Source organism: Peromyscus eremicus, chromosome 14 (genome assembly GCF_949786415.1).
Source record: "Peromyscus eremicus chromosome 14, PerEre_H2_v1, whole genome shotgun sequence".
NCBI classification, from domain to species: Eukaryota; Metazoa; Chordata; class Mammalia; order Rodentia; family Cricetidae; genus Peromyscus; species Peromyscus eremicus.
The window spans coordinates 25,426,124-25,451,389 of NC_081430.1; the positions used below are offsets into that span (position 1 = coordinate 25,426,124).

General features: G+C 40.5%; 1 protein-coding gene across 4 annotated transcripts in view; it reads right to left on the reverse strand.

Moving 5' to 3' along the window:
- The window catches only part of Ralgapa1 (Ral GTPase activating protein catalytic subunit alpha 1), a 221,331-nt gene that overhangs the window by 150,628 nt on the left and 45,437 nt on the right, over nucleotides 1-25,266 (reverse strand). For all 4 annotated transcript variants that reach the window (XR_009382814.1, XM_059279417.1, XM_059279419.1 and 1 more), the window contains exons 7-10: nucleotides 22,218-22,333; nucleotides 14,453-14,591; nucleotides 12,382-12,590; nucleotides 5,401-5,640 (exon numbers count right to left, since the gene is read on the reverse strand). Coding sequence is in view for 3 of the 4 variants with exons in the window: in XM_059279417.1 (XP_059135400.1) it covers nucleotides 5,401-5,640; nucleotides 12,382-12,590; nucleotides 14,453-14,591; nucleotides 22,218-22,333 (704 nt within the window). In the remaining variant the exon portion in view is untranslated. The remainder of the gene's footprint in view (nucleotides 1-5,400; nucleotides 5,641-12,381; nucleotides 12,591-14,452; nucleotides 14,592-22,217; nucleotides 22,334-25,266) is intronic.

Below are 25,266 nucleotides of genomic sequence, written 5' to 3' on the forward strand. Positions count from 1 at the left end.
AGAGACAGTTTACAGTATGAAAGAAATTCTTCACCAGCTATATATCTGACAGAGGATTAATATCTAGAACATAAAAAAGCTTAAAAAACTAAACTACACAAAAACTTAAACAAGAAAGAAAGAAACCAACCAAACAAAATCTGGACACTAAGGAACTAGCCAGAGAGTTGTCAAAAGTTGAAAAGTAATTCAAATGCCCAATTAATACTTTTAATAGTGTTCAACATCCTTGGCTACCAAGGAAACACAAAGTAAAACTACTTTGAGATTACAGCTCATCTCAGTTAGAATGGCTATCATCAAGAAAGCAAATGAGGGGCTTGAGAGATGGCTCAGCAGTTAAGAGTTCTTGCCTTTGCAAAGGACCTGGGTTCAATTCCCAGCACCTATATGGTGGCTTCACAACTATCCATAATTCTACTTCCAAGGGTTCTGACATTCTCTTCTGGCCTCCAAGGGCACCTGGCATGCATATGGTACACAGACATACATGTGAGCAAAACATTCATACACATATTTTTTTTTTTAAAAGGGAAAGAGAGCCGGGCGGTGGTGGTGCACACCTTTGATCTCAGCACTGGGGAGGCAGAACCAGGAGGATCTCTGTGAGTTCGAGGCCAGCCTGGGCTACAGAGTGAGTTCCAGCAAAGGTGCAAAGCTACACGGAGAAACCCTGTCTCGAAAAACCAAAAAAAAAAAAGAGAGAGAGAGAAATAAAACAGAAAAACAACAATGCTGGTGAGGATGTCAAGTGTTATAGAATAATCTTTTTGTACACTGTGAAGATGTCTTTGCCAAGATGCCTTCTGATTGGTTTAATAAAGAGCTAAATGGCCAATAGCTAGGCAGAAGGTTAGCAGGGACTTCCAGGCACAGAGATGACTCTGGGAAGGTGAAGGCAGAGTCACCAGCCAGACATGGAAGGAGTTAGAGGTACAGAATAAGGGAAAAAATAAAAAGCCACACTGTAGAACATAGATTAAAAGAAATGGGTTAATTTACATTATAATTGAGACAAGCTTCAGCTAAAGGCCAAGCTTTCATAATTAAAAGAAGTCTCTGTGTCATTATTTGGGAGCTGGCTGGCCGGACAGAGAAAGACTTGTTACAGTGAAGGAAACAGAAAGACCCATTCACTGTTGGTGAGAGTATAAACTGGTCCAGTTACTATGGAAATCAGTGACATTTCTCAAAATAACAGTTATACCACTCCTAGGCATTTACCTAAAGAAATATATATATATATATACCACAGAGATAATTGCACATCCATGTTCATGGCTGCTCTAATCATAAGAGCAAGAAAATGAAATCAGCCTAGATGTCCATCAGCTGATAAAAGGATAATAAAAACGTGGCACATATACACAATGTAGTAATTTTGTTTGGCCATAAAGAAAAACAAAATTTTGAAATCTGTAGGAAAATATTAGGTGGAATAACTCAGACTGAGAAAGACAAACACTGCATGTTCTTTCTCACATAGAGTCTTAGCTTGCTTGCACTTTTATATTTGGGCATTTATGTAGGTGTGTGTAGAGTCTTTATCCTTTTTTTTTTTAAAGATTTATTTATTATGTATGCATGCCAGAAGAGGGTGCCAGATCTCATTACAGATGGTCGTGAGCCACCATGTGGTTGCTGGGAATTGAACTCAGGACCTTTGGAAGAACAGCCAGTGCTCTTAACCTCTGAGCCATCTCTCCAGCCCAAGTCTTTATCCTTTTAAAGAGGGTATAAAAGGATCAAGCAGACACCATAACAGGCTGCTCAGTCTTCTCTCAGAGACTGGGCCTCAATTTCAGTTTCCTAAGACTTAATTAAGCAAGTAGTTTCTGGGAGGGCCATGAACGAAAGACATAGTCCTTGCAGTAGCTCCCTTTCTACACGTACTCTGATTGTTTACTGTCTGGGACCCCTCACCAACTTAGAGCTACGTGCATGGATCAATGTGAACGTGTGAGGCCAGGCAGTCTCCATGGTAGTTCAAGGACAGAGCCTAGGCCACTGAGTCACCCCCCCCCCCCAGTCAGTACATGCAAGGCCAGCCAGCCCCCACGGCAGCTCAAGGACAAAGCCTGGGACTTGTCCAGGCCTACCCCAAAATGATAATTGCAACCCCCAACCAGTAAATTCAAAGGTTACACACCCTCACCCAATCATATGACGCCAAGGCTTGTACCACCCTGTTTGCGGTTTTTCCCTTTAAAAACCCTTCACCCTGAGAGCTCAGGGCCGTCCTCCTTCATCTGGCCAGCCAGTGTGTTGGATGCGGACCAAGCCTGAGCTTGCTTGTTATCAATAAACACCAGTGTGTTTTGCATCGGCTATCGGCTCTGTGGTGGTCTTGCTGGGGGTCTCGCAACGTAGCCACAACAGGTATAGGGGTAGTTGAATGCTTGTGGTATGGAAGTGAAAGGAAGAATACTGAGAATTGGGTAGGGAGATGGTGCAGAGAAGGAAGTATATACTAACAATGTATAGAAAAAAGATAAGAAAATATGATACTTGATAAGCTAATTAGAAGATAAATAATTAATTAATTAAAAGAAAAGGTTTGGCAGGGCATGGTGGTGCACGCCTTTAATCCCAAGCAGAGACAGGTGAATCTCTGAGTTGGAAGGCGACCTGATCTACAGAGCGAGTTCCAGGACAGCCAGGGCTACACAGAAAAACTGTGTCTCAAAAAAAAAAAAAAAAAAAAAAAAAAGAAGAAAAATAAGGTACCCTGTATGAGTGGCTAAAGCTACTCCCTGAAGCCATAGATTATTGAATGGAAATCCCAGTGCCAAGTGGTCCCCCTCCCTATGAACTGTTGGCCAGGGAGGCTCCTGTGACTCCTAAAACAACAAAGGGATCACCACTGCTGTTGGTTGTCCACCAGAACTAGATGAGAAGACCCAATGACTTAAGTTACCAAAAGCCCTGGTCACAGGGTATAGAAAAGTCGAAGTGAGGCAGGCGGTGGTGGCGCACGCCTTTAATCCCAGCACTCGGGAGGCAGAGGCAGGCGGATCTCTGTGAGTTCGAGGCCAGCCTGGGCTACCAAGTGAGTTTTAGGAGAGGCGCAAAGCTACACAGAGAAACCCTGTCTCGAAACCCCCCCCCCCAAAAAAAAAGAAAAGTCGAGGTGGAAATAAGCTAGATGCTTCCTTCTTGCTCACCCTCACAGTGCCAGAAGGTGCTATGTTGGCTGCTGGGGAAATTGTCACTAACGGTCTTACTGACCTGTAACTGCTGTGTCCAAAAGTACTAACTAAGGCTGGGTGTGGTGGCACATGTCTTTAATCCCAACACTTGGGAGACACAAACAAGTGGATCATCCTACAGATCAAGTTCTAAGCCAGCCAGGGATACAGAGTGAGAACGTGTCTCAAAAAAGGAAAGTAAAAAACAAAAACAAGAATCAACTAGACATGCAAGATAAACCCACTGCTGCAACAGTGGGAAGTCTACTATGAGTAACCATTGCTTTCTACCTGGGTCTGACGCCTGCTCCCCAAGAGGAGATTCACATCCGGCATGGTAAACTGTTCAGATGTCTAGGTTAGGGGAAGCAGAGCTCTAGAGGGGAAGCTATTGCTGTCACTTTGGTAAATGATAAGATGTCTACCAAACTATCCCTGCCCTCTTTTTTTGAGACAGGATCCCACTAGACCAGGCTGGTCTCAAACTCAGAGAGATCCACCTGCCTTTGTTTGCCCTGCTAGTCTCTACTTCCCGAGCTCTGGATTAAAGTCATGAACTACCACATTTGGTCCTGAAATCGTGCTTTAAATAACTATGTTTATACCATAGATTACTGCTACTGTTAAGAGCCATCAGAAATGCTTCTTTGTGCAGAGGTTAGCAATGACTGTGAAGATTCATAACTAGTCAAAGGACTGGGAATAAATGACTACTGAATGCCCAGATAAAACACTCCCTTGGAGAACATACAGGAAGAGGGCAAAAAGAATGGAAGAGCTGGAAGCGGGAGGTAGAGAGGTGTGGAACACTGACTTCCAAGCATGCCACAGTTGTCACACTCCTTAACTCTCAGCAACTGTGATTACCTACACAAGATCTGCATAAGATTGGGCTGCTCAACATCCTGTCATGGAGCAGGGAAGGGTTCATGGGCCCCACCTCGCTCTGAAGCTTTATACACAATAAAGGGTATAACTATAGGGAGGGGAAACATTTTCTCTAGTGGTGTAACCACTGGTAAAGTCCCCACCCTCCAGTAAACCAAGAACCCTAATGAAACTCAACATGGGAAGGAGGAGAGCTAGCTGAGAAGAGGACGGAGGATAGCAGAAGTAGGAGGGGACAAAAGAGAATAACGGGGACTGTGACTGAAATGTCTATGTCCACATGTGAAAATGAGGGTTTATTTTAGCTTACAATTCTGGGTAGAGTCAGTCCATCACTGTTAAGGAAGTCATGGCAGCAGGAGCTTAAGCAGTCAGGAACAGAGAGGAAAGAAACATGCACACTTCCAGTTCTGAGATCTCTTTCCTTACTCTTGCATGGTTCAGTACACTAGCCCAAAGAATCATGTTGTCCACCTGGGCTGGCTGTTCCTGTATAAATTATCATCCAAACAATCCTCCAGGCCAACCTGGTCTAGATCATTCCTCAGATTCTCTTCCCAGATGATTCCAGGCTGTATCAGGCTGACAATTAAACTAGCTACCATACTGTGCTGATTCATCATAAACTGGGACAATCAGTTTAAGGTGATTTCACACAAGCCAAAGTCACCTGGAAAGGAGGGACCTCAATTGAGAAAACCCCTGTACCAAACTGGCCTGTGAACAAGCCTGTGCTGCATTTTCTTGGTTAACAATTGATGAGGGAGGACACAGCTCAAGTGGGCAGGGCCACCCCGGAGCAGTGGTTCTGGGTGCTATAACAAAGCAGGCTGAGCACAAGCCAGTAAGTAGCAATATTCCATGTCCTCTGTATCAGCTACTGCAAGTTCCTGTTTTGAGTTTCAGCCCTGACTTCTCAGGTTGCTGGACAATAAGTTGTAAATAAACCCTTTCCTCACCAGGTTACCTTTGGTGTCACAGTGTTTTATCACAGCAACAGAAACCCCAAGACACACAGTGAATAATTATAAACTATTTTGATAACTCAGGGAATATGAAGGAGAGGAAAAAGAGGAAGGATGGGGGTACAACTCCAGCAGAGCATGTGTTTAGATGCATGAACCTCTGTGTTTCATTACGAGAAGAAGACAACAACAGGGAAATAGGAGGATAAATGGAAAATGGTTTTCATATAAGTTTAAGAAAATTAAAATTAACTTTAAAAATCTTCATAGAATCCATTTTAAATAGCTAAAAATCAATATATTCAGTAATAATGACATACATTTTCATTACAATCTAAAAATGTTCATGGGTATTTCACCTGACGAAATATCTCTGTGACGAAGTTTACATTGCTTCTTTTAGATGAAAACACTCTGCGGACAATCTCAATGTCTGTGAGATGCTCTTCATCGATGCTACAGAGACTAGAAGAGCTGGGTTCTCGCTCCGTGAGGGTGCTTGTATTAGAATGAGACTGCTCGGGCTCTGTCGTTTTGTCTGCTTTATCAACATTATCATTTTTGTTTTCTTCTCTGGATACCAAACTAGCAGCTGCTCTCTAAAATGAAAACAGAAGTGAAAGAACATCATTATCATTCAACTTAATATTTACTTTCAGTAAGTATTGGCACACCACAAGGCCACATCCAACGCTATTTAAAAGCCAGATAATCGCCGGGCGGTGGTGGCGCACACCTTTAATCCCAGCACTCGGGAGGCAGAGCCAGGCGGATCTCTGTGAGTTCGAGGCCAGCCTGGGCTACCAAGTGAGTTCCAGGAAGAGGCACAAAGCTACACAGAGAAACCCTGTCTCGAAACCCCCCCCCCAAAAAAAGCCAGATAATCAATTACACTTAAAATCCATTCTGAAGAATTAAGCAGAAATGCAGATAACACCTAAGTGATATAGAAAAACACCAACGTGTAGTAACAAACCATCTACTTACCTGTAATTAAACTGAAGTAATTCAATTAAGTCATCAATTAAGCCCACATGAAAAGACTTTCAACACACAGTCACAAACAAAGGAAGCCCCGGTCTTTAAGAATGAGTAAAAAACTGACAAGTCAACAGCATCAGGCTATTTAGTTCACAATGCTAAAAAATGAAAACTTTCTGAAGCAGAAGAGGAAGAGGAGACACGACTCATGACAGGAAACAAAAAAATAAGACTAAGAGAAAATCTGAGGAATTGTGAGAAAATGCTGTTCACTATAATAACAGAATATTCATCAAGCCTGAAGCCCAAGCCTAACCTGATCAAACTGGCTTCTTACCAGAGATGCAGGGATGGTTCCACATATACCAATAAATGAACATAATTCAACACAAAAACAGACTAAAAGACAAAACCATGTGGTCATCCCATTAGAAAAGGCCTTTGACAAAATCCAATATTACTTCATGATAAAGGTCCTGGAGAGACTAAGAGATACAAGGGATACACCTCAACATAATAAAGGCAATTTACAGTAAGCTCACAGCCAACATCAACCTAAATGGGGACAATCCCGAAGTATTTCTACTAAAATCAGGAACCAGACAGGATGTGTCAATTCTCTATACCTAGTCACACAGTATTTAAAGTTCTAGCTAGAGCAATAAGACAACTGAAGGAGATCAATGGGATACAATAGAAAAGGGAGAAGTTCAAGTATTTTTATTTGTGGATGACATGATTTTTATACATAAAAGATCCCAAGAACTCCACCAGGAAACTTCTATAGCTGCTACACACTCAGCAAAGTAGCAGGATACAAATTAACACACAAAAATCAGTAGTCTTCTGATATATAAATGAAAACAGAGAAACAGGACCTTTTATAATAGTCTCAAATATATATATATATATATATATATATATATATATATATATATATATAGGAATAACTCTAAACAAACAAGTGAAAGACTTCTATAAGAAAAATGTTAAGACATTGAAGAAACTGAAGACATCAGAAGATAGGAAGATATCCCATGCTCATGGACCCATAGGATTAATATTGTGAAAACGGCCATCTTATCAAAAGTATCTACAAATCCAATGCAATCTCCATCAAAATTCAACACAATTCTTCACAGAAAGTAAAAGTTGATATGGAATGACAAAAAAATTCAGGGCAGCAAAACAATCATGAAAATGAACTGGTAGAAGTTTGCTGTGGGATGGTCTGTATGTCAAGTGTGTTGCTCTGATTGGTCAATAAATAAATCACTGATTGGCCAGTGGCCAGGCAGGAAGTATAGGTGGGACAAGGAGGAGAATAAAGCTGGGAAGAGGAAGGCTGAGTCAGAGAGACACTGCCAGCTGCCATGATGAGAAACAGCATGTGAAGATGAGCCATGTGGCAAGGTATAGATTTATAGAAATGGATTAATTTAAGCTATAAGAACAGTTAGCAAGAAGCCTGCCACGGCCATACAGTTTGTAACCAATATAAGTCTCTGTGTTTACTTGGTCGGGTCTGAGGCTGTGGGACTGGCAGGTAAGAGAGATTTGTCCGGACTGTGGGCCAGGCAGGAAAACTATAGCTACAGAAGTTTCTTACCCCAAATTTCAAGTTGTACTACAGAGCTACAGTAATAAAACTGCATGGTATTGGATTTAAACACACACACACACACACACACACACACACACACACACACACACTGATCAATGGAATTGAATTGAAGACCCAGATATAAGTCCATACACCTACAGATACTTGGTTTTTGACAAAGAAGTAAAAAATAGACATTGGAGAAAAGAGAGCAACTTCAACAAATGGTTCTGGTCAAACTGGATGGCTGAATGCAGAAGAATTCAAATAGAACCATATTTATCAACCTGCACAAAACTCAACTCCAGATGGATCAAGGACATCAACATAAGCCCAGATACCCTGAATGTGATAGAAGAGAAATTGCAGAATAGGTTCAAGCTCATTGGCACAGGAAATTACTTTCTGAACAAGACACTGACAGCACTAAGATCAACAATGAGACCTCAGGAAGCTGAAAAGCTGTATACAGCAAAACACACTATCATTTCAGCAAAGTGGCAGCCTACAGAATGGGAAAACATATGATAGAGGGTTAGTATCTAAATATATATGAGAAAAAATGAGATATGGAACTAAGGAGAGAGTTCTCAAAAGATGAAACACGAATGGCTGAGAAACACTTAAAGAAATGGTCCACTCTTAACCATCAGGGAAATGTAAACTAAAACTACTTATCTTATACCAGTAAGAACGGCCAACATCGATAAACACACAACATCACATGCTGATGCAGATGTGGGGAAAAGGGAACACTTATCTTCCCTAGTGGGAGTGCGAACTGGTATAGCCACTATGGGAACCAGTGTGGTGGTTCCTCGGAAAGCTGAGAATCGTGTGTGTGTGTGTGTGTGTGTGTGTGTGTGTGTGTGTGTGTGTGTGTGTATCTCAAGAGCCACCTATACCACTCTTGGGCATAAATCCTATGGGTACAAAGGGTTCTATATCCTACTACAGAGGTACTTGCTCATCCATGTCCATTGTTACTCTATATATAATAGGCAGAAATTGGAAACAGCCTAGATGTCAATCAGCTAATGAATGGACAATGAAAATGTGGTACATTTACACAATGGAATGCCATTCAGCTGTTACAAAAAAATGAAAGTCACAGGTAAATGGATGGAACGAAAAAACAAATCATCCTGAGTAAGGTAGCTCAAACCCAAAAAGACATATATTGTATGTTTTCTCTTACATGTGGATGCTAGCTTCCAAATCTTTGATGTGTGTGCTACAATCTCCGGAGAAACTAAGTACTTAATATGGGAGGGACTGGGAGTAGGAGAGGATCTCCCAAGGAAGGGGAAATAGAATCTAGTAGTATGGAGAGACAAAGGAAAAACTAGAATAGGAAGGTGTGGTGATATTTTATTTGTGCTGAAATGTAATATTTTATTTGTATGTTAATAAATAAAAGTTTGCCTGGAGATCAGAGGTCATAGTGAGCCATAAACAGAAGTCAGGTGGTGGTGGCACACGCCCTTAATCCGATCACATGACAGGCAGAGTCTCTGTGTGTTCAAGGGCACAGCCAAGCGTGGTGACACACGCCTTTAATCCCAGTACCAACCATAGAGACCTGGAGGTCTGTATAGACAGGCAGTGACAAGAAAGTCATGTGGCTGGGCTTAGAGCCAATGAGAAGGCAGAACAGGAAGGCAATAAAGGTGCAGGTTAGACAGGAAGAAGCTCTCTCGGGAAGCTACGGTGAGGTGGTGAGCTAAGGTTAGTTGGCGGCTATTGCTCTGATCTCTATGGCTTGCACCTCTGTATTTGGCTCTGTGTTTCTTATTTAATAAGACTGTTTAGAAATCCATCTATAGGAAGATTATACAGAGAGAGGAATGAAAGAGAAGGGTAAAGCAGGGAATATGGAGAAGAATAATTAACACTAAAGGCCATTTGAAACACTATATAGAAACCTACTACTGCAGACGCTTCCTACAATTTATACATATATGAAGAATTTAAATGGAGTAACCAAATAAGGGGAACAATGCCCCAACTAGACATCTTATGCCACCAAGTAAAACCTCCAGTGCCAGGAATGGATTGCATCTTGTTTAGTCATTGGCCAAAGGGACCCAGTGGAAACACCCAAACATCAAGGCTATTGGTTATTCTCTACAACCTGATGGTAAGACCCTATTGCTGAAGTCACTTATGCTATTGAACATGGAGAAATCAAGCTGGTCCCTAACTAGAAGCTTCAATCCTACTATAATCATCAGTATCAACCAGCTATAATCCCTATTGCCTACAACAGAGACCTGACTGCAAGATAAACTGATGCAACAATGTCATGGGAGCAACCAATCATTTTCTGACTGGATTTAAGGCCCACTTCATGAGATGGTACCCATTTCTGGTACCATCTGCTCAAGTGGCCAAGAACCTGAGACTAGAGAGTTCATGTATCTAGGGGGAAACCTAATACTATGATTCTGCTATAGGAACGGAGCAATAAAATGGTTTCCAAGGACACTGACATACTGCTCTACCCACAGGTCAGGGTCTCACTCAGCTCTCATCAAGGATGCCTCTTCTTGCAGTAAATGGGAACTAACATTGAGACCCAAAACTGAATAATGTGCAGAGAATGAGAGACTTTGGAGCACTACATTCTAAATGGGATTTCTTCATCAAATCCTCCCCCCTTTGGCTCAGGGATCTATTTGAAAGAAGAGGCAGAAAGACTGTCCCAAAGGGGACAGATGACAGCAAAGAAACCTTGTCTTCCATATAGAACAGGACTGATGCACCTATGAACTCACAGAGACTATGAAAGCATGTATAATACCTGCACAGATTCAAGCCAGATGGGATCCCAGCACTGGGAGGTGGAAGTGGACATGGGATCCCACTAAGAAGCTATGTGCAGCTGACATCCACTGGTAAAGGAAAGTAAATCACTTTTCTCCAGTGGAATCTCACTGGGTGAATTAGCCACACCTCAGGGAATGCTCCATGGCCAGGAGGAACTGGCCAATACAAAACAAACTCAATGGCATTTTGGTAGACTTTTTGTCTCATTTTGCTTTGTTTGGTTTTTTTTTTTTTTTAATCTTATTGGTCTTCTGCTTATTTTTTATTTTCATTTTTGTAGGTGTGTGTGTTTCTTGTTTTTGTTGTTTTGTGTTCGCTTGTTTTAAAGAGAGAGAGAAAGAACATATAGTTGGGTGGATAGGGAGGTGGGAAGAATCTGGAGGAAACAGGAAAGAGGAAAAACAGGATCAAAACATATTATATTTTCAAAAAAATTTTTTAATTCATAGAAAAGAAATAGATTTGATAGTTAAGTCTGTGCCAACATTAGATTCAAATAAATGGCATCACTCAGTAAAAAACAGACAGACAGACAGACACACACACACACACACACACACACACACACACACACACACACACGGGAAAGCAAAGTATTAACAAAACAAAAACAACATAATTTAAAATCCTAGTTTCTCCACTGTATAACTATGTAACTTCCTATTATATTTTTAGACTCAGTGTTAATAATGCAAAGTTTGGGCCAGATTTCATATCTGTATTCTGTGAATGTTTAGAAAATAAAAAGGAAAGCCGGGCAGTGGTGGCACATGCCTTTAATGCCAGCACTTGGGAGGCAGAGGCAGGCGGATCTCTGTGAGTTCGAGGCCAGGTCTACAGAGCGAGATCCAGGGCAGGCTCCAAAGCTACACAGAGAAACCCTGTCCTGAAAAATCAAAAAAAAAAAAAAAAAAAAAAGAGCCAGGCGGTGGTAGCACATGCCTTTAATCCCAGCACTCGGGAGGCAGAGCCAGGCGGATATCTGTGAGTTCGAGGTCAGCCTGGGCTACCAAGTGAGTTCCAGGAAAAGGCGCAAAGCTACACAGAGAAACCCTGTCTCGAAAAACCAAAAAAAAAAAAAAAAAAAAAAAAAGAAAAGAAAAAGGATGATGTTCGAAGATAAATCCGTATGTAAACTAATCATTATACAAGCATGAGAACCAGAGTTAAACTTTTTTTTTTTTCTTTTTTTGGTTTTTTCAAGATAGGGTTTCTCTGTGTAGTTTTAGTGCCTGTCCTGGATCTCACTCTGTAGACCAGGTTGGCCTCGAACTCACAGAGATCTGCCTGCCTCTGCCTCCTGAGTGCTGGGATTAAAGGCGTGCGCCACCACCGCCTGGCATTAAATTAAACTTTATCATACACTGAAGAGGGAAAAAACATCATAAAAAGGGCCAGTACTATCTGCAAATTCAGTAATACCCATGGGATCGCCAAACCTATACTCTAGGAATAAAGGAGACTATTATTCTATTAAACTACTGAGATAAATTGGAACCTAAGACTAATACATGATTAAAATTATCTTCTATATCCCTCAAGCTTTCTTTTTAAAATTTTTTTTAGGTATTTACTATATAAGCTTTACTTTCTATTAGGAAAATTAATACTACTTCGCCCCCCCCCCCGCCCCCAGACAGGGTTTCTCTGGGTAGCTCTGGCTGTCCTAGAACTTACTCTATAGACCAGGCTGGCCTCCAACTCAGAGATCTGCCTGCCTCTGCCTCCAGAGTGCTGGGTGGAATTAACGGTGTGTGCCACCATAGCCCTGATAATACTACTTCTACAATAATGGTTAAAGCTTGAGTTATGAGATAATTCAAATAAAACATTACAAGCATCCATTCTAAACATGCTGTATACCTAAGGCAGATGAACTCAGGAAGCCATTTCTCACTTTAACAGGCTTGCTTCATTTGTATATTACCTGAATATTCTTTGGCAAGACTTCACCTTCCATCCCAGGAATATTAGGTCCTGAATGTGGTTTTGGCTCCAGCCAGAAAGAAACCAGCCAACGAATGACAATAACCCGTGCTTGAATGAAAGGCTCTTTTGTACAGTATATTGCTTCATTGGTTTCAGCATCCTTCTTTATCATCACGTAATGAGGCTTTGGTCTGATCTGTGGGATATCTATGTGAAAATTGAAAAATAAAACATAAAAAATGAAAAAAGCAATTACTCTTAGCTAAGCTGACATTTTTAAACTCTTACGGAGATATTTTGACACTATACTAGTTTTAGAAGTGTTAGTTTAAAAAAAATATCTTTTATACTGTTAGATGCTAGTTAAGAACCTAGAAGAATGAACCATATATTAGGCTAATTACAAAATCATGTCTTTTCCAAAATACCATCAATCCAAGCACTCAGGAAGCAGAGGCAGACAGATCTCTGAGTTCAAGGCCAGCCTGGTCTACAGAGTGAGTTCCAGGACAGCCAAAGCTGTTAAACAGAGAAACCATATCTTGAAAACAAAGAAAAAAATATTCAATGAGATGGCCATGATGGCAACACCTGAGCCTCCTAGTTGCCTCAATTTGCCACGAGGAACATCCTTTTTTAAAATAAATTTTCTATATACAGATTTATCTCTTCCTTTCACATATGGATTGCCCAGGTCTGCCTCTAATCCAGACCTGTACACAAGGCTCTACTGCAGGGCTCCAATAGGTCACTTGACAAAACGACTAAAAACTGGACCAGAAATGACAAAAAGATACAACAATTTAACTATACAATTTGATTGTTAGTGGAACCCTTGAGAAATCTTGGGGGGAAAATTCATAATATATAAAGTCAGGCATGATGATACATACCTGTAATCCCAGCACTCAGAAGGCTGAGAAAGGAAGGATCATAAAGTCTGGGACCAATCTGGGTCTGTTATTTGGCTATGTACCAAGTTCCAGGCCAACCTAGGCTGCTTACCAACTCTCTGTCTCATAATTAAAAAAAGAAAAGAAAAAAGTACACACACACCCTAATGATCATAGAAATATTAGAATTTAATTTAATCTACTGCTAACTCTAATGGATGAGATCCAGAGAGTAAGCTTTTCATGAAACTTTTTCATTCTAGTAAAAATTTGTTACTATAAATGCACTTTCGTTATGAATCTGTGTATAGCATCAATATAAATAGTAAATGTGGTTGGTCAGTTTTCCGTAAATAACAAATGCCAACTTTACACTAACATTTCATTCTTTTTTTCTTTCATTTTTTTTATTTTTATTTTGCAATACAATTCAGTTCTACATATCAGCCACGGATTCCCTTGTTCTCCCCCCTCCCGCCCCCCTCACCTTCCCCCCAGTCCACCCCCCATTCCCACCTCCTCCAGGGCAAAGCCTCCCCCGTGGACTGAGATCAACCTGGTAGACTCAGTCCAGGCAGGTCCAGTCCTCTCCTCCCAGGCTGAGCCAAGCGACCCTGCATAGGCCCCAGGTTTCAAACAGCCGACTCATGCAATGAGCACAGGACCTGGTCCCACTGCCTGGATGCCTCCCAAACAGATCAAGCCAATCAACTGTCTCACCCATTCAGAGGGCCTGATCCAGTTGGTGACCCCTCAGTCATTGGTTCATAGTTCATGTGTTTCCATTCGTTTGGCTATTTGTCCCTGTGCTTTATCCAACCTTGGTCTCAACAATTCTCGCTCATATAAACCCTCCTCATTCTCGCTAATTGGACTCCCAGAGATCCACCCGGGGCCTAGCCATAGATCTCTGCATCCAGATCCCTCAGTAGTTGGATGGGGTTTCTAGCACAACAATCACCAGAGTAGGTCAGTTTGGGCTGTATCTCTCGACCTTTGCCAGCAATCTGTTGTGGGGGTATCTTTGTGGATTTCTGTGGGCTTCTCTAGCACTTTGCTTCTTCCTATTCTCATGTGGTCTTCATTTACCATGGTCTCCTATTCCTTGTTCTCCCTCTCTGTTCTAACATTTCATTTTTGTGTGGGTTCTTTTATAAAATTCTAAATTATACCTACCAAGTACAGGATGATATAAACTATTCTCCTTGCAGATGTTTGGGAAAATATAAGGCAAGTAAAACTTCTTAAAATGTGAAAACAAAAATGAAAATCCTCTTTCTTGGTTTTCTTTGTTCTTCCATTCTAAACTTTTTACCTAAAAATAAACAATTTTGTTAGAATCATCCCACAAGAATCTCTCAAATATAGTTTAGCTGTTATTAACAAACTTATAGAGGTTATAATATACTGAACCTTTAGACTATGAAGATCATAATATACAGCGAAAGTCCCATTCTTTATTTTTATTAACATATATAATGTACAAAGTGGTTTCACTATACAATTTCCGTAATATACATATAATGTGCTTTAATTATAATCTATCCTTCAAAATTGGTCTACATAAAAAATATATATTTTTAAAAAATTACACTAAATTGTGTATTGCAATATTGTGAAAATGACTCGTTTGGCTGTATTAATGACCAATATACTACTGTTCTTTCATTGCTATTCCTTCCTGAATAACTGTGATCAGAGGCATAGGTATATGTGGCCAAGAAAGTGTATGTGTGAATTCACAGTGGTAGTAGGCAAGTGCAGACATCAAAGTCCAAGAACAGGAAGCAGGGTACACATGAAATGCAGCAACTCAGTGGAGACTTGGAGCTTGAGATGTGTACAGAGACTATTCATGCAGTATGGAGTAGAGGAACATAGGGACACAGAGTAATAATACTCCATTGTAGATGTCCAGCAAAATGAGAAAGATACCTAAGAAAGGAGTTTGCAAAGGCTCAAGGAGAGTTATTGGAACCCAGGCAAGTTAAGGAGAATGTCTGCAGAGCATGGAAATGGTGATTTGTGTAAATATGGTCACTTTTGACAAGGCTAGCTAAATAATATATTGAGAATATAAGACAAGTTTGTCACAAAGGAAAGGATGGAGCAAGGGGGACAGATGTGTGTACATATTTATTATTTAACTTTAGTCTTTAAGAAGATCCAGAAATAGCAACACTCAGTATTGATAGTAATGAGCATCCAAGTACCTAGCTATTAGATTCTAAGCACCAGTTTCCAGAGTGGGCCAAGGAAAAGTACAAAATAAAACTAGAACAGTAAAGAGTTATACTGGAGCAGATTGTGGTGGTACACTTTTAATCCCAGCACTCAAGAGGCAGAGGCAGGTGAAACACTGGGAATTCAAGGTCAGCCTGATCTACACATGAGTTCCAAGACAGCTAGGACTACGCTGAAAGACTCTGATTCAAAACAAACAAATTTAAAGACAGAGTGGGGGGGGGGGGTGGCGGCGGCGGCGGTGGCACACGCCTTTGATCCCAGCACTCGGGAGGCAGAAGCAGGCGGATCTCTGTGAGTTCGAGGTCAGCCTGGTCTCCAAAGCGAGCTCCAGGAAAGGCACAAAGCTACACAGAGAAACCCTGTCTCGAAAAACCAAAAAAATAAATAAATAAATAAATAAATAAAAATAAAAACAATCAACAACAACAAAAAGAATTACATTGAGGAACAGAAAGATGGCTCAATGAGCAAAGGTACTTCCACCACACCTGACCACCTAAGTTCAATCCTCCGACACACACACACACGACAGAAGCCAAGAGTCAACTCCACAAGCTGTTCTCTGACCTCCACCTCTGCATCATGGACACCTCTGGCCTCCCTCCAATGAAATAAATAAAAAGGTAACACGTTGTTAAAAGAATTTTATTAGAGACAACATAAAATGCATACAAATCATCTTAAAGTCGCAAGAACCCATCAACCTATGTTGAGATATATAATTATGAGTAAATAAATAGGGAATGGAGAAAGCCTTTGTAGATAATTCCTCACCTATATGAATGTAGGTGCCATTACAGGATTATTTTTCAATGTTGGCTAAGAAGAGGAAAAATTCAAATGTCCCAAGGGATATACTTTGGCATATACACAGTTAATTAATAAAAAGAAAGAACTGATTGCTAAAATATAAATGAATTTGTAAAGCATTTCCTAAGTAAAAGAAGCCAGTCAAAAAAGAATACACTGTGTGAGTCCATTTTGACTTCACGAAATGAATTCATTTATATGAAATGTTAAGATAAACAAATACAGATTAGTGTTTCCCTAGGGCAGGAGATGGAGTGATACTGGAGTAAAAGGACTCTTAATAGGCTTGGGATTTTTATGAGAGGAAATTAAAATATTTCAAAATTATATGTAATGACAGCAGCAGAGTCCTTAAAAACATCCACTAAACTGCACATTCTATGTGACAACTAAACTGCATGTACATGACAGCTCAATAAAGCCATCTTAAAACAATTATTAGTTGGCAACCACCACAGTAAAAATCCAGCCAGATGGCTGGGCAGTGGTGGTGCACAGTCTTTCATTCCAGCACTCGAGAGGTAGAGGCAGGTGGATCTCTGAGAGTTCAAGGCCAGCCTGATCTACAGAGCTAGTTCTGGGACAGCCAGGTCTGTTACACAGAGAAACCCTGTCTAAGGGGGGAAAAATTCAGCCAGAAGTCTTCAATAGATACTAAAACTCTGAGTAAAATTTTGAAGGGGAGGTTACATAATTATAATGGGTTTCCCCCAAATATTGACTGATTATAAAAAGAAAAATAGTATTAATAGTATTACCACATTTGAAAAGCCTGGCAGATACCACCTTAATAAAGCATCAAGAGCTACACTATAGATACATACAAAGTCACTCAAGAAGTCCCAGAGAGCTCAAAACATCATTAAATTCTAAGACTCAAACAGGAGAATATCTTCGTGACACTGAAGTAGAAAAGATTTTTCTTCTTTTATTCTCTAGGTGTGTGTGTGTGTGTGTGTGTGTGTGTGTGTGTGTGTGTGTGTGTGTGAGAGAGAGAGAGAGGGGGGGAGGGAGAGAGAGGGAGGGAGAGAGAGGGAGAGAGAGGGAGAGAGAGGGAGAGAGAGGGAGAGAGAGGGAGGGAGAGGAGAGAGAACTGTGGGCTGTTCTGTATGCTGTGAAAATGTGTTGCTCTGATTGGTCAAGAGAGAGAGACTGAGACTTGCTATACAGTCTTGTTTGGCCAGGAACTCACTATGTAGACCAGGCTAGCATCCAATTCTTAAGAGATCTACCTGTTGCTATTCCCACTGTTGGGATTAAAGGAGAATGCCGTTACTCCCAGTAAGATCTTTTTTCTCCTTGAAAGAGGCATCAAAATTCTGATTCATAAAAGAAAAAAAAAACAAAAAACAAAAAACTTCATTTCTTGGACTTCATCATATTAAAAAGTATCTCTTCTTCCAAAGAAAGGAGGGCAGGTGAAATGATTCTGGATGAAAGTCTTTCCACACAAGTCCACTGATCTGAGTTCAATACCCAAATGCCCACCAACATTACCGAGTAACTGTGGTATACCTGTACAATAAAATCTACTCAACAAGAAAATGAAAATGGGGCCGGGCGGTGGTGGCGCACACCTTTAATCCCAGCACTTAGGAGGTAGAGCCAGGCGGATCTCTGTGAGTTCGAGGCCAGCCTGGTTTACAGAGCGAGTTCCAGGACAGGCACCAAAACTACATAGAGAAACCCTGTCTCAGGAAGGAAGGAAGGAAGGAAGGAAGGAAGGAAGGAAGGAAGGAAGGAAGGAAGGAGGGAGGGAGGGAGGGAGGGAGGGAGGGAGGGAGGAAGGAAGGAAGGAGGAAAGAAGGAAAGGAAAGAAAGGAAAGAAAGAAAGAAAGAAAGAAAGAAAGAAAGAAAGAAAGAAAAGAAAGAGAAAAGGAAAATGGTTAGACCCTATTGCTGAAGACACCACCCACTTTGGTTACAGGTCATAGAGAGATCAGTCTCAAACTGGCCAGAAAACTTTCTCCTGTTGTCTAGCTAACATATTTCTGGAAGGTACTATGAAGGCTGCTGGGGGAAAAAAAGACACCAATGGTCTTATCTAGGACTGGACCCTGAACATTACAATATTGAGCTGCCAGGCAAGTTATGCCCACTGATGTAATAATAGGCATGATGTTATGGGATAAACAACTACTTTCTGATTAGATCAGAGGCCTGCTTCACAGGAGGGATTTCATGTCTGGTACTGTAAGCCTGGTCAAAATCCCTTGGCTGGAAAGATCATAGGCCCTAGCGAGGAAACTGCTGGTGATGTTTTGCTAAATAGTCATGTAGTCAAACTGTTTTCTAAATATTAATGCTTACATCCACAGATTTGTTCTCCTCTGAATCATGGTCAGAAAAGCTTTTCTTTGAAGTGAGTAATGGTTAATACAGAAGTTCCTTTATAGAAATGGTCAAAGAAGTGATAAGAAGTGACTGTGGGGCTGGAGAGATGGCTCAGAGGTTAAGAGCACTGGCTGTTCTTCTAGAGGTCCTGAGTTCCCAGCAACCACATGGTGGCTCACAACCATCAATAATGAGATCTGGTGCCCTCTTCTGGCCTGCAGGCATACACGCAGGCAGAACATTGTATACATAATAAATAAATAAATAAATGTTTTAACAAAAAAAAAAAAAGAAAACAAAAAGAAGTGACTGTGAATGCTCAACCACAGACAGATCAAAATATATCCCATCCAGGGCTTACAGACCATCATAGAAAAGCAGATGGGAAGAATGTAAAAGTCAGAGGATGAGGAAGAAAAGTGTGTAGTTTCTTTTTTTAGTTGTTTTAGTTGTCCTCTCTTTGAGGGTCTGCCACCCATCCAACTTCCAAATAAATACATGGAGATACTTAGTCTAACTTATGAATAACTGGCCTTAGCTCAACTTGTTTCTAGCCAGATTTTCTAACTTAAATTATCATATTTATTTTTAACTACATTTTGTCTCTGGGCTTTTTACCCTTCTTTATCTATACATCTTTCCTTCTTACTCCATGGCTGGCTGTGTGGTTGTGTGGCTGGCCCCTGGTGTCCTCCTCTCCTCCTTTTCTCATTCCTCGCTTCTTCTCTTGAGCCTACATTTCTCCTCCTGTTTATTCTCTCTGCATGTCAGTGCTGCCCATCTTTTCTCCTTCCTAGCTATTGATCGTTCAGTTCTTTATTAGACCAATCAGGTGTGTTAGGCAGGCACAGTAACACAGCTTCACAGAGTTAAACAAATGCAACATAAAAGAATGCAGCACATCTTTGCATCATTAAACAAATATTCCACAGCATAAACAAATGTAACACATCTTCAACTAACATTCCACAATGAAAGTTGTGAAATGTCTTCCGTGCAAATGGGCTGTTGCACAAATCAACTCACAGTAGCTGTGGCTGCCTGCACAAGACCAAGCCAGTCAAAATTCCAGAATGGGTGAGAGACAGGCTGTCAAGGACCAGTTCTCCCAGAGGAGCTACAGGCAGCTGATGACTGCTGAGGAAGGGAGTGTCAGTTTTCTTTGGGAATGTGGCTCCTAGTAGGTTACCACAGCAGACGGCCCCACACCCATGCACATATGGTCAACACTAACTGGACTCAGGAAGATGATGATGAAAAAGAAAGAGGGGAAAAAAAGAAGAATCAGGAGGGAGACAGGTAAGGGGTCCTGAGGAGAGCGGGAAGGGGGTGGTTATGAGCAAAATATAATGCACACGTATATGAAAATTTTCAAAGAATAAATTTTTTAAAAATTTAAAATATTGATCCATACAAGATGATTCCCCCAATAATCATGCTGAGAAAGAACACCAGAATAAAAATGAGTATGTATGATGAAAATCACATTAATTATTGCTTAGAGAGGGTTGCAAGGATACATTATACAGGGATTAAAGAAAACTTCAAATGCTGAAATGTGTGATGGTGTCATGTTACAAGATTCAATAAATCATGACTGACCTACAATCTCAGCATTTCAGAGGCTGAGTTGGGGGACTATGATTTGATGCTAGCCTAGGATGGCCTATATAGGTAGTTCCAAGCTCGCATGAGGCTACAAAAGGAAGGGAGGGAGGGGTGAGAAAAAGAAGAGACAAAAAGAAAGACCCAGCAAGTGACAAAAACCTATCATCAAAATTCATTGTATAAGTAATTGCATCTCAATTAGCCTATAAGGCAGTTTAAAAAAAAAAATCAAATGAAGCCTACACCAGTAACCAAGGCCCATTACGGAACACTTCCCGTGTGCTCTGACTCTTTTACTCTGAGCACTCTGCACCACTGAGGTTCAAATGGAACAGATAGTATTCTGTAAATGAGGAAACCTAAATGCAGAATGGTGAGGCAATGTGACAAAGGCTGCACTACTAGTCAAAAGGATAATCAGGATTCAAACCATGCTAATCTGGCTCGGGATCCACATTAACAGTACAGTGTTTGTTTCTCAGGTAAAAGAACTTTTGTATTTGAATAATTATAAAAAGTGTAAGTATGTGAAACGGTGTTTTCATCAAACAGAACACACATGTTTCACATCTAGAGATGAATAGGTTACCTTATTGTTTAAATGTAAATTAGTTTTCCCCAATTCCCACCTGTTAGTCACCCTCCTGTGAAATCTTGAGAGACTGATCCTAAATCAAACAGCTATGTATTTCCCTTAAGTACCAGAGCTGCTGGTTATAATGAAAGGGTCACAAAGTAAGTCCAACTGGCCCATTCAAGAAGGTTCTACACATCTAGAGTCTACTTCATGATAGGGTAGTGGTACACACCTGTAAACTCAGCACTCAAGAGGCAGAGGCAGGCAGATCTCTATGAATACCAGGTCAGCCAGAGCTACATAGCAAGTTCCAGTTTGGCCAGAGATACAGAGTAAGACCCTGTCTCAAAACATAAATGAAAGACTCTACTTCATGGGGCTGGGAAGATGGCCCAGGAGGTAAAGTGCCTGCTGTGTAAGCATGAGGACCTAAATTTGGATCCTAGGTATCCAAGGAAAACCCACACACTGTGGCTTGCATCTATGGTAGGACAGAGAGAAGCAGATTAAGTAGATCCCCAAAACTCAGTGGCTAGCCAATTTGGCTGAACTGATGAGGTTCAGTGACAGACCGACAGATCCTACCTCAAAAAAAAGGTGGAGAAGGAACTGAAGAAGACAACTGATGGCAATCTCTGGCCTCCACTCACAGATGTGCATGTACATGTATACACACACACACACACACACACACACACACACACACACACACACGCACACACACGAGTACTTCATACACATTTCTCTCTTCAGTTCTATAGTGGTTTGAATAAGAATGTCCCCAGCAGACTCATGTAATTTGAACACATCATCCCCACTTGGTGGTGGTATCTGGAAGGCCACCTGGTAGGCCTTGTAGGAGGAAGCGTGTCACCGGAGGCAGGCTTTGGGAATTTAAAGACTTGAGTCAGTTCCAGTTCGTTCTCTCGGCTTCGTGCTCAGGGTAAAAGATAGGAGCCCTCAGCTTCCGGCTTCTGTTGTCATGCTTTCCCTCCTGAACAGGCAGCTCAAAAAACTCTTCTGTACATTGTCTTGTCATGATGTTTTATCACAGCAACAGGAAGGGAACAAATACAAGTTCTCTGAGAGTTTCATAATCTTCTCATAATTTTTATTTGAGGAAATGATAGTAATATATATTTTCAAAATTAAATTTTTTGTCACTCTTCAAGAAAATAAGCAAATATCTACTATAACAAAGCAATGATAAGAGACAGGGAAATTATCCAGCAGCACAGCAAGGGAGAGTATCTTTTCATAAGGAGAAAACAAAGAAGAGAAAGGCCACCAGGAGGTTCTGGGTGTACATGCAAGTGAGCACAAAGAAAAGCCACATGTGAACGCAGTGGGAAGACGGTAACATACCTGAATTACTATGTATTTTAAAAGTGCTTCAAGAAAATAGCTTGTGAGGTCTTCTTGTCCTTTATCTCCTGACTGCGGGGGAACAAGAGGGGTGACTTCCTCTATAGTTACTTGAGCTATCCGAAGACAAGAGAATCGTGTAATCATAAGACAAGCTCCATTATACAAAAATGTGACCAAATAAAATTTAGCAAAACAAATAAGCAATGAAAACTGCTTTAAATTTTTCTAAAAATTACATGTTGAAATAAATCTGAGGATAATCCTGATAGTCCATAATTATTGTAAACTTCAAAACTGGCTTTTTTTGTGACTCCTTGACTGAGAGGAAATGGAACAGGGATGAGCAGGTATGTAGTGACTGAGGGCACATGGCCCTCACTAGAGAAGATTCACATTGGAGTGTCCATTACAAAATGCCACAATATGAGAAACATACTGCAAGGTGCTTATTCATCAAATTAGCATTCTGATTATACAGAGAAGTCTGTGCTTTACTTTTCAGATATTATTCACTCTAACGAATGCTGATGCAAACAAACGGAATCAACCCACAGTTAGCTGAGTGATCTCAAATTTCCTAAACAGAATAGTCAGTAACTGCTGTACTGCCCAAGTTAGTAAGCCCACAGCAAAGGTATTTTTCGTTCTAAAATAATACACAGTATAACATGTCTAACACCCAATTTAAAAACTTAGTATTTAAAAACACAACCTTTTATCATTTGCACCCTGTCCTCACAGACTAGTACGAGTGCTTTACTTTGCAAAGCTATAGACCCCCATCTAAGACCCAAGGACTTCTTAGTAGCTATAGAAGAATGTACAGGTAGTTTGTATTTCCTATGCCCTGTAAAGTAAACAGCAAAACTTCTACTTTGGGGGCTGGAAAGAGGGCTCAGCACTTCAGAGTGTGTACTGCCCTTGTTTGCCCCAGGTCCAGTTCCCATAGCAGCTGGCTCACAAACCACTGGAAACTCCAGTTCAGAAGATCTGAGATTTTTCTAGCCTCTGTGGAAACCTGCATGCATGTGGCAAACATACATACACATAAAGAAAAAAATAAAGGAAAGTTTAAATTTTGTTCTCAGAAAGAGAATGCAAAAGAGTTGGTCAAAATGCATTTGAAACTAAGCAAAAAAAAAGAAATTTAGGGGTTGGGGATTTAGCTCAGTGGTAGAGCAATTGCCTAGCAAGCGCAAGGCCCTGGGTTCAGTCCTCAGCTCCAGGGGGAAAAGAAAAAAAAAAAAAGAAAAAAAAAGAAATTTAGCTCTAAAAATAGAGACGGAAAAAAAGCTACAGATGGGATAAATGGCAGTGAACCAAAAGGAAAAGTGCTCATGAAACATTAGTTGAATACTTCAGGATGACATGCATGTCATAAGCAGATGTAAGTGGTCTGCTTAAGCTGGTATATTTATAGATTTTATGCAAGATTGTTTTTGTTTCTAAAATTTCATGGTACAGGTATAGTTTGCTTTGCTATAAAAATCTGTAATTTATAGAAATATATTACAATAATATGAAACATCTAATAGAGTACAAGTTATGAACTGAACTGTGTACCCCCAAAACTCATACGCTGGAACATGAAACCTCAATGTGACTGTATCTAAACAGTGAGCATGTAAGGTTATAATGAGGTTATTAGGGTTCAGCCCTAAATGTATGGAACTGGATATAAGGAGAGAAGAAATACCAGAGCGTTTGCTCTGTGTGCACAAGCATGCAAATGCACTAAGGAAAAAAATCATGTGCACACACAATGAGAAGGTGCTGTGTGCAAGCTGAGAAAAGGCTCACCAGAAACTGGACTGTCAGCATCTACATGTGCACTCCAACCTCTAGGAAATACACTCTGCCATGAAGCCACTTAGTCTGGGGTATTTTGTTACTGCAGCCCTAGTCAACTAATACAGCACTATATATCACAAATGCTTACTAGTAAAAGAAGAATATATTTAGGAAAAAAGAAAAATAACTTTGATATTTAAGCAGAATCATACAAGGAGAAAACTAAAAAGTAAAGAAAAATAACATTAGAAAATCTTAGGGCTAAAAAAGACAAAGATTCACTAGTGAAAAAAACAAATAACATTTCTAAAATTACAAGTTAAATTTAAAATAAAAATGCAACTTTAGATTTATAAAATTTTATATGCATTTTATAGTCACTTACTGCATAAAGAGAAACACACTTTTATTTCTGCATACATCTAAACTAATTCCAGCATACAAAACGATACACAAGAAATTATAAATTAAAACCAGGAGTAGTGTCCAATACCTCCCAGCAAGAGGATCTTGTGTTAAAGGTCATCTTTTATTACATAGTAAACTTAAGGCCAGCCTGAGGTATATGAGACTCTGTCTCAAAAAAACACAACAAAACATGATGTGAAGTGGTTCATATTAACCCTAATACGGTTTACATGCTCTGATATCTGGGACTTGATACCAGAGATAATGTCCTTACCAGGGCTGGCCAATTCCTAGAGGTAGTAATTGACTAACCTGCTAATAATGACTCTCATATACAAACCACTCTGTCCGAAGTCCACACCCTCATAAAGTCCTCTACACTCTGAATCAAAGGTACTATTTTCCTGTCTTGATCACTTCAGAGCCAAGGACTAGACAACTAGGGACCACCTTTTTGTACCAGAAGCCACTGAAATCATTTATTTACACGAGCTGATTTTTTACTTGCTCTCACTGACTTGCTACTTCCTTCCCATGAAACCACAATAAAAGCTCCTGCCCACACTAACATATCAACTTCTGCTCCTTCACTTCTAACTAACCCTGATCACTCACAGAGAGCTCTGCACTCGCGCACGTGCAAACACACACACACACACAGTCTACACAGGGCTGTGGCATGCGGTGTGCTTCCTCTTACAAGCTAAGTGGCAAATTACATTTCCAACAGCTGTCTTAACCCGCAGGCCCCACCAAGCTAAAGTAATACTAAACCTACCTTCACAAACACTGCCTCAGAATACCATGTGATAACTGCACAGACATTTGACATTAAAAACAAACTACA